General features: G+C 42.7%; 1 protein-coding gene across 5 annotated transcripts in view; it reads left to right on the top strand.

Moving 5' to 3' along the window:
* The window catches only part of khk (ketohexokinase), a 37,476-nt gene extending 27,034 nt beyond the window's left edge, over positions 1-10,442 (top strand). For all 5 annotated transcript variants that reach the window (XM_055637332.1, XM_055637333.1, XM_055637336.1 and 2 more), the window contains 4 exons: positions 1,734-1,880; positions 4,577-4,665; positions 7,259-7,413; positions 8,274-10,442. In XM_055637332.1, coding sequence (XP_055493307.1) covers positions 1,734-1,880; positions 4,577-4,665; positions 7,259-7,413; positions 8,274-8,359 — 477 coding nt within the window. In that variant the 3' untranslated portion in view covers positions 8,360-10,442. The remainder of the gene's footprint in view (positions 1-1,733; positions 1,881-4,576; positions 4,666-7,258; positions 7,414-8,273) is intronic.
* Positions 10,443-14,322: the final 3,880 nt, after the last annotated feature.

Genomic DNA, 14,322 nt, shown 5'->3' with positions numbered 1-14,322 from the left:
TGCCATGACCAATAAAGGCAAGCATACCATATGCCTCCAATACCACTCTAGTAAATGGGATGCGTTTAAACGTGAGATGACAAGTTCAGGGCACGCATGTTCCTGTTGGGGTGAAGGACAAGGCAGGTGAGTAAGGAAGCTGGGATGATGAGAAAAATGGAGGCTCTGGTCAGGCAAAAGGAGGTATGGAACATGTACAGGAAGATGGGATCCAGTTTATCCCTGGAGGAGTTTCGGGAACTAAGGTGCATAGTTAAGGAAATCAGGAGAGCAAAGCGGGGAAGGGTGATAGCTCCGGCAGATATTAATGAAAATCCTTACAGATTACATTAATGGAAACAGGGTAACTAAAGAAAGAATATGGCCCCTCAGAAACAAAACTGTTATCTCTGTGCAGCCTGTTTGTACATAAACATGCGGACTGGGGAACTTGGGACAGTTAATGGAAATGTCTTGACAGTCCGTATTACGGTCGAGGAGGTGCTGGACATTGGAAGGTGTATGATTGCAAATATATCTCCTGGGCCTGATCAGATACATGCAAGGATATTGTGGGAAACGAGAGAAGAAATTGCAGGAGCCCTGGCTGAAATATATGAATCATTATTAGTCACAGGTGAGGTGGCAAAAGACTGGAAGGGGGTTAATGTTGTGCCTCTACTTAAGTAGAGCTGCAAGAAAAAAACTGGGAACTATAGACCAGTGAGCCTAACATCTGTCGTGGGTAAGTTACTGAAGAAAATTTGAGAAATATGATTGAGTTTTTTGAAGAAGTAACCTAAAATGTTGATGAGGGCAAAGCCATAGATGTGGGCTTTGGGCAGAGTTGTAGACATTGTACATATGGATTTCAGCAAGGCATTTGACAAGATTATGTATGGTAGGCTGCTCTGGAAGGTGAGATCGTATAGGATTCAGGAAGAGCTAGCCAACTGGAGAGAGAATTGGTTTCATGGAAGGAAGCTGAAGCTGATGAAGTTGGAAAGTTGTTTTTCGGAACGGAGGCCTGTGACTAATGGGGAGCCTCAGGGATAAGTGCTGGGTCCATTGCCGTTTGCGGTTTATGTTTGGATGTGGATGTGCAAGTCGTGATTAGTAAGTTTGCAGATGACACCAAAGCAGGTGGCGCATTTGGCGTATTGTGTTCAGTTTTGGTCACCCTGCTACAGGTAGGATATTGTTAAGCTGGAAAGGCTTCAGAAAAGATTTACGTGGATGTTATCAGGACTTGAGGACCTGAGATCGGGAGAGGTTGAACTGGATATGACTTTAATCCTTAAAGCGCAGGAGGCTGAGGGGTGATCTGAAAGAGGAAAAGAGGAGGTTAATATGCAGAATTTTTTACACAGTCATGGATTCAAGAACCGGAGCACATAGTTTCAGGTGAGAGGGCAAAGATTTAATAGGAACCTGCGGAGCAACTTTTCACCCAGAGGGTAGGTATACAGAATGAGCTGCCAAAGGAGGTAGTTGTGGCAGGACTATAATAACATTTAAAACACATTTGAACATGGTTAGAAAAGCTTTAGAGGGGCATCTTGGTCAGTATAGACAAGTTGGGCCAAAGGGCATTTCCCTGCTGTATGGCTTTATGATTACAACTCTATCCAAAAGTGGAAACATACCATGAATTTATCAAGTGATGCCTTTCAATTCCGTGAATGTCAACAAGCTTAATCATAAACAAACAAAATTACACGGCATGAATCTGTATAATTGTCATTGAAACGCAGGGCAGAAATGGATCTGAGCAGGTGGCCATGATACAGCAGGTGGTGCAGTACAATGCTAATGTGTCAGTCGAGCAGCGAATTACTATTTCTGTGGAGATTGAGAAACCAAGAGAAGAACTGTACCAGCTCTTTGGACACGGAGATGTGGTATGTTTTATTCTAGAAATGTTAGAGAAAAACAATTAACATTATATTGGTTGAATTAAATTAGCTGTTTATTATCATCTATAATGATTGCACATATAAGATTGTATTACTGTATCTTAAATGTACTAAATACTTTTAAATTATGTTTATTGCTGCATTATGGAAAAGTAAGCGGTTGTTTAATTAATTGATGGCCTGGTTAATCTAGTAAATGTTGGTTCAGGCATTAGATATCCTCAATGATCTCCTTAAAATAACACATTCTAATACCCTCCCAAACTACTAGAATGGGCATTTGGCACCAGAGGTTGTATCTCATCTACAGTGGCCTCCATAATGTTTGGGACAAAGACCCATAATTTATTTATTTCCCTCTATACTCCACAATTTGAGATTTGTAATATAAAAAAATCACATTTGGTTAAAGTGCACATTGTCAGATTTTAATAAAGGCCATTTTTATACATTTTGATTTCACCATGTAGAAATTGCAGCTGTGTTTATACCTAGTTCCCCCATTTCAGGGCACCATAATGTTTGGGACATAGCAATGTCATGAAAATGAAAATAACATATTTAGTATTTTGTTGCATATCCTTTGCATGCAATGAGTGTTTGAAGTCTGCGATTCAGGGACATCGCCAGTTGCTGGGTGCCTTCTCTGGTGATGCTCTGCCAGGCCTGTTTTGCAGCTATCTTTAGCTTATGCTTGTTTTGGGGGCTAGTCCCCTTCAGTTTTCTCTTCAGCATATAAAAGGTATGCTCAATTGGGTTCAGATCGGGTGATTGACTTGGCCACAAGAATTTTTTAGCTGTGATAAACTCCTTTATTGCTTTAGCAATATGTTTGGGATCATCGTCTTGCTGTAGAATGAAGCGCTGGCCAATGAGTTTTGAGGCATTTGTTTGAACTTGAGCAGATACCACTTCAGATTTCATTACACTACTACCATCAGTTGTATCATCCATGAAGATAAGTGAGCCAGTACCTTTAGCAGCCACACATGCCCAGGCCATAACACCCCCACCATCATGTTTCACAGATGAGGTGGTATGCTTTGGATCTTGGGCAATTCCTTCTCTCCTCCATACTCTTGTCATCACTCTGATATAAGTTAATCTTCATCTCATTTGTCCACAAGACCTTTTTCCAAAACTGTGGTTGCTCTTTTAAGTACTTCTTGGCAAACTCTAACATGGCCATCCTATTTTTGCGGCTAACCAGTGGTTTGCATCTTGCAGTGTAGCCCCTGTATTTCCGTTCATGAAGACTTCTGCGGAAAGTGGTCATTGACAAATCCACACCTGACTCCTGAAGAGTGTTTCTGATTTGTCGGACAGGTGTTTGGGGATTTTTCTTTACTATAGAGATAATTCTTCGGTCATCAGCTGTGGAGGTCTTCCTTGGCCTGCCAGTCCCTTTGCAATTAGTAAACTCACCAGTGCTCTCTTTCTTCTTAATGATGTCCCAAACAGTTGATTTTGGTAAGCCTAAGGTTTGGCTGATGTCTCTAACAGTTTTAGTCTTGTTTCTCAGACTCATAATGGCTTATTTGACTTTCATTGGCACAACTTTGGTCCTCATGTTGAGAAACAGCAATAAAAGTTTCCAAAGATGATGGAAAGGCTGGAGGAAAGACTAGGTGCTGAGAGCTCTCTGATACCTGCATTAAGGAAGCATTTAAACACACCTGAGCAATTACAAACACCTGTGAATCCATGTGTCCCAAACATTATGGTGCCCTGCAATGGGGGGGCTATGTATAATAGCCGCACCCGCTGAGTTTCTCCAGCACTTTTGTCTACCTATGTATAAACACAGCTGTAATTTCTACATAGTGAAAATACCCTTTAAAAATACCCTTTAATAAAATCTGACAATGTGCACTTTAACCACTTGTAATTTTTTTTCTATTACAAATCCCAAATTGTGGAGTACAGAGGCAAATAAATAAATGATGGGTCTTTGTCCCAAACATTATGGAGGGCACTGCGCTGTATAACACTGGCATTGATAATGTAGTGATGTCTTCTAAGATTATGGGCCAAGTACTACTCTGGAGCCTTTAACCTTCAGGGCTGTCACTGCAATAGAAACAGAAAGGGAATGCCTATCTTGTTTTTGCACTGATGTTACATGAAAAGAATACAATTTCACAATGCATTACCGAAGAAATGGCTGATGTTATGTATTTGACAAGCAATCCTCTTATTTTTGGAAAAAGCAGTGTCAATGGATAAAATGGATTTGCTAATTGGAGAGTGGAGTTCTGAAAACTGCTGTAGTGTCAGTCAGCCCTTGGAGAGATATAAACAAGTAGGACAATATTAACAAAATCTTATTCCATTTAAATGAGTGGTTAAATCAAAAACGGCCAAAAAATATGAAGCTTTAGATAAACATAACTTCCCAGTCATAGTCTAGAAATAGAAAATAATGTATTTTCACCAATTATTATTTAAATAATACATATTTAAATAATGGGAAAAACTATAATTAAAATGAACAAAATTTACCATGCAAAAATATTTACTTATTTACAAGAAAATATTTTTTTATTTTGTATTTTCACCAATTATAATTATTATTTAAAATAAATATCTGAAAAGAACCAAAATTGAATATATATATATATGAAAAGAACAATATCTATCATACAACAAGCAAAGGTGTTTATTGTCTGTGCACCCCTTAGGTCTTTGTCAGCAAAGATGTTGCCAGACACTTTGGATTTAATTCAGCATCAGAAGCAGTAAAAGGATTTTACAGTCGGGTAAAACCTGGGTAGGTGTATTCTTAGATCAAAAATCAACTGCTTTTACTTTGCAGTGTTCGAGCTATTATTTTGGATATAAAGACCACTAGGTTGTGCTTATTGCCACATGGCCATTTGTTCTCAAGACCGTTGGAAAAGTGTGTCAAGTATCTACATAAATGTACATGCTGAATCTTTGACCCTATCTTGGAAAATAGTGCCAAATTTAGTCTTTAATTCCAATCAGTCCGTGATGATATCTATATTACTGAAACTCTGTTCTTGACCGGTTTCGGCTTTCTGTGCTGTGGTTTCTGAGAGTACACCGCCACCTATGGCCGTCATTTTTGGCCACCTCACTCAGAGCCCCCCTCCACCGCGTGCGTGCCGAGGATTTTTCCCGTCGATGAAAATTGACAGAGATATTAATGTTTTTACAACATTCCCCATTCTCTCTGCTGCCCCTGCTGGAGGGAGGGGGAGCGACTATAAAACCAGGAAGTGGTGTGCCTCAATCAGTCTCTGCAAGTGGTGTGCCTCAATCAGAGCTTTGAATGACACTGACAAATGTCTACAGCACTGTGAGTACCCTTAATTTGGTTTGAAAATGAAAATATGGTTAGAGGTAAAAAGCACTGCCTGCAAATGGTTGTTTGGGTTTGGGTTGAAGTAAAAAGGCCTCTCTCTCTCCCCCCCCCCCCCCCCCTCCCTCTCCTCTCCTCTCTCTCCCCCCCCCCTCCTCCCCCTCCTCCTCTCCCTCCCCCCCTCCCCCCTCCTCCCCTCCATTAGTGTGAGTGCGGGAGGGGGAGGTAGTCAGTGTGTGACGCTGCATGCCGCCTCCCCCCCCCCCCACAACCACACATGGGTCTGCACTTGGTCTAGTTTATGCTATATTTTAGCCTCTTCCTTTCCTTTGTCATCTAAATTTATCAGGGTAAACTTCTATTCCATTCTCTGTCGTATGTGTAGTAAGCTTTCCTTTTTAAAACAGCTATCCTCTTTGAATCAATCATTTTCTGTGATGGCAACTCCAATTCTTATGCAACCGCAGGAAATGCTACACTTGTTGCTTGACTCCATTCAAGGATCTAAGCAGCCGTTCCAGGTGCGGCAGAGGCTCACCTGCACATACTCCAACCTCATCTATTGCATCCGCTGCTCTAGATGTCAGCTGCTCTACATAGGCTTGGCGATCGCTTCGCAGAACACCTCCACTCGGTTCGCAATAACCAACCTGATCTCGCTGTGGCTCAGCACTTCCTCTCCCATTCCGAATTCGACCTTTCTATCCTGGACCTCCTCCATGGCCAGAGTGGGGCCCACCGTAATTTGGAGGAGCAGCATCTCATATTTCGCTTGGGCAGTTTGAACACCAGTGGTATGAACATTGACTTCTCTAATTTCAGGTAGTCCCTACTTTCTCCTCCCCTTCTCAGCTCTCCCTCAGCCCACTGGCTCCACCTCTTCCTTTCTTCTTTCCCTCCCCCCACCCTCACATCAGTCTGAAGAAGGGTTTCGACCCAAAACATTGCCCATTTCCTTCGCTCCATAGATGCTGCCTCACCCGTTGAGTTTCTCCAGCATTTTTATCTACCTTCGATTTTCCAGCATCTGCAGTTCCTTCTTAAATATCTTAACCAATTCTTATCTCCCTGGGTAAAAATCTTTTTGGTGATCTATAGCAATTATCTTCTCTTCGCTGTACCCCACAAATAAAAACACTATCTATCTTTCATCATTTTAAAGATATTTCTTAAAAATATTTCTGAAATTTCAAGAGAGAGTAAAGGGCCTGTCCCACTTTCCCGAGTTACTCACGAATTCTCCCGAGTTTTCCCCTTGATTCAAACTCGGAGAATGTCCGTAGCAAGTCCATAGGAGGCCTTAGATATATATCGTAGCGGCTCGTTATGCCAGCCGTAGCTACTCGGTGCATCAGGTAAGTCGGGACGTTTTTTCCAGCATGTCAAAAAAGTCCACGAGTAAAAAGATAGTCGGGAGTAGGAGTTCGTAGATCACAAAAATCTTGATTTTTTTTTAAAGGTCATTTCAACTCGGCAGAGGACTCGGGAAAGTGGGACAGGCCCTTTAGATTTAGCTCTTAGGGCTAAAGCAATCAAGGGATATGGGGGAAAAAGCAGGAAGAGGGTATTGATTTTAGATCATCAGCCATGATCATATTGAATGGCGGTGCAGGCTCGAAGGGCCAAATGGCCTACTCCTGCACCTATTTTTCTATGTTTCTAACAATAATTTGAAAAATAATTTTTCAGAGGTTGGATTCTCCAAAAGATCAATTCTCTCCTTTCTTAGATGAAAGATACATAGAATCATCTTATTTTATAGGTCTAGTCTCACACTTCTTGTACCCTGCGTATAACTTTTTTGCACCATCATCAATGCTACAAAGTCTTTCATTTAAGATATAGTGATCAGAAATAAAGGTTTTAACCAAGTGATTGGTGTCAGATTAGCAATATAGTTTTGTCAACAAAAGAAGTCAACTAATCTCCATTGAGTGATAGAATAGACAAATTACATTAACCTAGATTTGTGCACTCTTATTTCAAATAAATGATTGTAATTATAGTCCATTGAATTGATTTTCTTTTTAACTTTTAGTGCACACCTAATCTGTGCATGGGCTGAGGAAGGAGCTGATACAATGGGTCCTAATGGGCTTTTTCATTCAAATGCCTTTCCTCCTAAAAAGCTTGTGGATACTCTTGGAGCTGGAGATACTTTCAATGCAGCTGTGATATTTGAACTGCATAACGGTAGGTCCGAGTTTGTTGTACTCTCACAAAACCAAGCCAGCTTTTAAGAAGGAAAAACGTTTTCTAAATGTAAGCTGTTCCGTGTCAGATTATTTGGAGTTTACATTGCCTACATTTCATTAACACATTGTCCCATAGATTGTTTTGTCACATATTGGACACAAGCCCTCATTTGGTCATCATGAGCCCCTATCATATTTCAGCTTTAAGTAACTCTTAAGAGGTAATAAGTGAAAGTCAGAAACTGTTATATCAATGAGGTTAGTTAATATACCCTTACTTTGAAAATGAGGATGAATGAGGATAAGACCTAAAATCCTTAAACTTTTATTTATTCCCCCTTGATACTCCTTGCAGGTAGACTTAGAACATTTAGTTTTGGATAGCACTTGGCACATACTGGCATTCTTCATGTGCAAACTGGATAATTTTGTATTCATCCTGATGTTCAAACTTCCAAAGTTTTTGATTAGAATTGAATTTATGAGGAATGAGATTTCAAAATTATGTTATTTCCTTACCAAGAATCAATAAAGTTGATTGCAGGTTCTTTTCAGTACCACCTCCCTGAGATCAATTAAGTGTACATCAAGCCCCTGATGTCTTCCTGCTGGATTAAATTACATTTTTGTTGAATATTGTATTAGCATACATGCAGTGGGAATTTTTTTGTGAGATTCTATAAAAACTGCTATAAATTCTAGTATTCTCAATGTTTAAACATTATGCCAACGCGAGTGTGATCGAACTATGAAAATATGTGATCTCATAGTGTTTGGCTTTATGTTATGTGGATATACCTGACCCACCATGTTATATAATAGTATAACACTCTGTATTATGTGATTTTTATTTTGCAGGCAAGTCTATTCAGGAAGCATTGACGTTTGGTTGCCAAATTGCTGGGAAAAAGTGTGGGTTTCAAGGTTATGATGGAATTGTCTGAGCAAACCGAAAATCTAATGAAAGAATAGCTACAATTGATTGAAATTAGAAAATTCCACACGAGCAAGATTTTTGATAATGAAGCCATCTGATATGCAAATATATAAAATAGGTTTTGTAAATTTCCTTCAAATGTAAAACAATTTAAAATATTATAAAACCTGCTAGATCTATCATAGATTGAGTTCAACATTTATCATCCTGATACAGCATGATATTATTACAATAGAGATTTTGATGAATCTCAGCATTTATTTTAAGTTAGCCAATGACAGATTCAAAGGTTTTAAAGGTCTGTTTATTGTCACGTGTAACAATTAAGGTACAGTGAAACTCTAATTACCATGCAGACATACTAAAAAAAAAAACACACAAGTACATAAAAGTTAATATAAACATCTACCACAGCAGATTCCCCACATTCCTCACTGTGATGGAAGGCAATAAAGTCTAATCATCTTCCCTCTTTATTCTCCCGCGGTTGGGGCGGTCAAACCATCCGCAGTCAGGGCGATTGAAGCTCCCGCGTCAGGGCGGTCGAAGCTCCTGCGCCTTGGAGCGCCTGAAGTTGGTCCGCAACCAGGGACCACGAGCTCCGCAATGTTAAAGTCCACAGGCTCCCGTATTTGAGCATCAGCAGTCGATCCCCGACAGGGACCACCAGCTCCACGATGTTAAGTCCTGCCGGCTCCTGCAGTTGGAGCTCCCGAAGTTGATCCCCAGCATGGGACCGCCAGCTCCTCGATGTTAGGTCGCAGTGCGGACGGAGATACAATACAGGAATAAATAAATAAATAAAAATAAATCGCTTCTCCGTCGAGGTAAGAGATTAAAAAAAGTTTTCCCCAATCCCCTCCACCCCACATAAAACAAGCTAAAGAAAGCTAGAACATATTAAAAAAAACAACAACGAAGGAAAAGGACGAGGCTGTTGGCGAGGCAGCCACTACGGCAAACACCCAGCGAGAAAATCAACAATGAGTAAAGCTGCAATGTAATTACTCCAATTAACTTTAGCCCGTGGAGCGGGTGAAGTACTGGATAACTTCATGAAATTGAATTTAAAGTTTTAATCAAGCATACAATTTATTTATGCGATTGTATAACATAAAGAGGCTTTTTTCCATAAATCTTTGAAATACTAGGAATTTTACTTTTCCTGTGGAATTTAGTCTAGAAGGGTTAGTAATTGAAATAAATTAGTCTATTGAAAATCAAAAACTACAGATGCTGGAAATCTGAAATTTAAATGGAAAATAGTGGATACACTCAGCAGGCCAGGCAGCATCAATGGAAATGGAAACATTTGTTTCCAGTCAAAGACTTCACCAGAACTGACATTAGCAGAAAGAGAAACAGTTAACATTTCAGATCAAAGACCCTGCATCGGATCAACTTGAAATATGAACCTTTTTTATTCTATTGATGTGTGCCGAGGGATTCCAAAATATTTTGTTTGAATGTGTCAATAGCTCTCATTGTTAGCTATTTCACTTGTTAGATAGATTACCAGCTGAAAAGTTTACTTACTGGACTCCATATTTTACAAACATTTCAGTATAAATTACAAATTTAGCACTGATTGCTTTGCACGCTGTTTGTGATTGACTGTGTTGCATTTTGTCCTCAACAGAGATGCAACCTTGCAAAAGCTAAACTGTGTGTATATACACATAATAATAATAATAATAATATCTTTTATTGTCATTGCACGTCAGTGCAACGAGATTTAGTATGCAGCTCCAACCGATGAAAAAGAAAAGTAAAATAAATAAATAAGCTGTGTGTCGTGGCCATCCGAGGGAGACAGTCCAGGGGGGGTGGGGGGCACTCAGCAGGGACGGTTCAGAGCCGCTATAGCTCTTGGAATAAAGCTGTTGCATAGATACATACACAATAGGTGCAGGAGTAGGCCATTCAGTCCTTCAACCCAGCACCGCCATTCAATGTGATCATGGCTGATCATCCACAATCAGTGCCCCGTTCCTACCTTCTCCCCATATCCCTTGATTCCGCTAGCCCCAAGAGCTCTATCCAACTCTTTTGAATGCATGTCATGGTAATAAATGAAAAAATGTCAATTACTTTTGTTTTTGCTTGAATTCAGTTGTCAATATACCCTCATTTAATGTACACCTTATTTATGACTGGAAAATATTCAAAATCTCAAAGTTTTATCTACAAAGTGCAGTGGAAAAAAAAGCGAAACATTTTAATGAGCTTGTAGTTTAAATATTTGACTGCGTAACTTGCATGTGCAGTGCCAATTCCTTGTACACAATTGACCACAGTGGTTTGCATATAATATCTGCTGATAAACGATGGTGGCTCAGTGGTTAAGTTACTGCGATAGATAAAGGTTTGAACTATTGACTAAAGGGCATGATTTTGAATAATATCAAAGCTGATAATTCAAATTCAATTCATTAAGTTCAGTTGGGTGACCAAAACAATGTATTCTTGATATTGTTGACCAAGGAGCCACTAGATGTTTTTGTTAAATTCTGGTTCACTAGCATCTTTCAGAGAGGCCAGCACTTGCAAAGATTTGTCTGTCTCCACCGCAAATGCTTCCAAGATTAACTTTTCCAATCCCCACCTCTTTTTTCCCCATGTGCTTGAACTGGATGCACTCTGTCCCCTTACTCCCGTCCACTGACATCTATATTCCTTCCTCAGACTTCACATACCATGCCTCTTCTATACTGGCCTCCTTAACTCACAATATATGTCTTTTCATTTCTGGCCTTCGTCCAACCATCTACCAATCCAAACACCCCCTCACTTGTATCCATCCATCATTTGCCTGCCATTGTCCCACCACTCTTTCAGCTTTATTCTACCCCTCCCCTCCACGACAATCAGTCTGATGGAGGATCGCAACCCTAAAGGTTGAATGGGAAAAGATAGGTTAGCCATGATTGATTGACGGAGGGGTAGACCTGCTCCTATGACTTATGAACTCATAAAACCTCACCTATCCATGTTCTCTAGAAATATGGCCTGGCCCAAAGTTACTCCAGCACTTTGTGTCTTTTGCTACAGCCTGCCTACTCCACCCTGCCCCAGACAGCAGCCCCCATGGCTTTACCTTGCACTTAACATAATTCTCTAATCCTGTATCTGTACACTGCAAGTGGCTCGATTGTATATCTTTCCACTGGCTGGTTAGCAGGTAACAAAAGCCTTTCACTGTACCTCGGTACACATGATAATAAACTAAAACCACAGTCTGCTCTCACCATCCTGCCCCTGGGACCACCGCCCATGGCCTGCCCTTGCTATCCTGCCTGAGGGAGCAGTTGGTGCAGCGCCCAAGGCCTGTTCTGGACACCCTGCCCAGGGTAGAGTCGGTGCAGAGGCCATGGCCTGCTCTCGCCACCCTGCCTCTTGCACTCAGCAGTATTCCCCTATCCTGAAGATAGACACAAAATGCTAGTAATTCAGTGGGACAGGCAGCATCTCGGGAGCGAAGGAATGGGTGATGTTTCGGGTCGAGACAATTCTTCAGATAAAACCTGAAACGTCACCTATTTGTTCTGTCCAGAGATGCTGCCTGTCCCGCTGAATTACTCCAACATTTTGTGTCTATCTTTGGTGTAAACCAGCATCTGCAGTTCCTTCCTATACATTCCCTTATCCTGTATCTGTACACTGTGGATGGCTGGATTGTAATCATGTACTGTCTGTCAATCTAGAGACAGCCATCAAGGCTGTGCTACCTGCCGATCACCAACCCCTCACACTCACCCCCTACGACGTGTACGTGGCACTGAGTAGGACTAATGCATGTAAAGCTGCTGGCCCTGACGGCATCCCCGGGCGCGTGCTCAGGGCCTGTGCTGCGCAGCTGACAGACGTCTGGACTGACATCTTCAACCTGTCACTTGCCCAAGCAGTTGTCCCCACTTGCCTTAAAACCACCTCCATCGTGCCAGTGCCAAAACAATCCACTGCGGCAAGCCTCAACGACTTCCGCCCAGTTGCACTTACCCCCATCATCACCAAGTGCTTCGAGAGGCTGGTTCTGGCACACCTCAAAAGCTGCCTACCCCCCACACTGGATCCCTATCAGTTTGCCTACCGCAAGAACAGGAGTACGGAGGATGCCATCTCAACGGCACTTCACTCCACCCTCTCCCACCTCGACAAGAGACACATACGTAAGAATGCTGTTCATCGATTACAGCTCAGCATTCAACACCATTATACCATCAAAACTGATCACCAAACTCGGTAACCTGGGCATCGACCCCTCCCTCTGCAACTGGATACTGGACTTTCTAACCAACAGACCCCAGTCTGTAAGGTTAGACAAGCATACCTCTTCAACCCTCACCCTGAACACCGGCGTTCCACAGGGCTGTGTGCTGAGCCCCCTCCTCTACTCCCTCTTCACCTATGACTGCACACCTGTACATGGTACTACTAACACCACCATCAAGTATGCAGAAGATACAACGGTGATTGGCCTCATCAGCAACAACTGAGCTGGCCTACAGGGAGGAGTCCAGCACTTAGCAGCATGGTGCCTGACAACAAGCTTGGCCCTTCTCCAAGAAGACCAAGGACTCATTGTGACTTCAGGAAGTCCAGAGGCGGCACGCACACCCCCATCCACATTAACGGGACGGAGGTGGAATGTGTTTCTAGCTTCAGGTTCCTGGGAGTCAACATCTCTGATGACCTCTCTTGGACCCTTAATACCTCTACTCTGATCAAGAAGGCTCATCAGCGTCTCTTCTTCCTGAGGAGACTGAAGAAGGTCCATCTGTCTCCTCAGATCCTGGTGAACTTCTACCGCTGCACCATCGAGAGCATCCCTACCAACTGCATCACAGTATGGTATGGCAACTGCTCTGTCTCCGACCGGAAGGCCTTGCAGAGGGTGGTGAAAATTGCCCAACGCATCACCGGTTCCTCGCTCCCCTCCATTGAGTCTGTCCAAAGCAAGCGCTGTCTGCGGAGGGCGCTCAGCATCGCCAAGGACTGCTCTCACCCCAACCATGGACTGTTTACCCTCCTACCATCCGGGAGGCGCTACAGGTCTCTTCGTTGCCGAACCAGCAGGTCGAGGAACAGCTTCTTTCCGGCGGCTGTCACTCTACTCAACAACGTACCTCGGTGACTGTGTTATTATTATTTATTCAAATCGTTTGCTATGTCGCTCTTCAAGGGAGATGCTAAATGCATTTCGTTGTCTCTGTACTGTACACTGACAATGACAATTAAAATTGAATCTGAAATCTGAATCTTCTGCTGTCTGGTCAACTGAAACCACTACCTGCTCACATCTCCCTACCCCTGGGAGCATGACCCAAGGCCTCCCTGCCACAGAGAGCCGCCGGTACATCACCCACGGCCCGCTCTCGCCACCCTGCCCTGGGGAGCAGCACCAACGGCTTTACCTTGCACTAAACATTATTCCCTTATCCTGTATCTGTACACTGTGAATCGTTTAATCTTTCCGCTGACTGGCTGCACTCAACAAAAGCTTTTCACCGTACCTCGGTACACGAGACAATAAACTAAAACTGAAACCACAGCTTGCTCTCGCCACTGCCCCAGGAGCACCACCCACAGCTTACTCTCAGCACCCTGCCTGCTCCAGGAGCAGCACCCACAGCTTGCTCTCAACACCCTGCTCCAGGAGCAGCACCCACAGTTTACTCTCAGCACCCTGCCCCAGGAGCACCACCCACAGCTTGCTCTCAACACCCTGCTCCAGGAGAGCAGCACCCACAGCCTTCCTGCCCCAGGAAGCATCACCCAATGCCTGCTCTCGCCACACTGCCCCAGGAAGCAGCACCCATGGCTTTAACTTGCACTATCTGTACACGGTGAATCATGCATAGTCTAGCCCCTGTGTGGTTATCTGCACGCAACAAATGTTTTTCACTGTAACTGGCCACAGAACTCAACTGAAACTACGGCTTGTTCGCCACAACCTGCCCCTGGGAGCAA

This window comes from Leucoraja erinacea, chromosome 6 (assembly GCF_028641065.1).
Source record: "Leucoraja erinacea ecotype New England chromosome 6, Leri_hhj_1, whole genome shotgun sequence".
In the NCBI taxonomy this organism is placed as follows: Eukaryota; Metazoa; Chordata; class Chondrichthyes; order Rajiformes; family Rajidae; genus Leucoraja; species Leucoraja erinaceus.
Note: the sequence above shows the minus strand (reverse complement) of the source record. Positions and strands in the feature narration are given on the sequence as shown.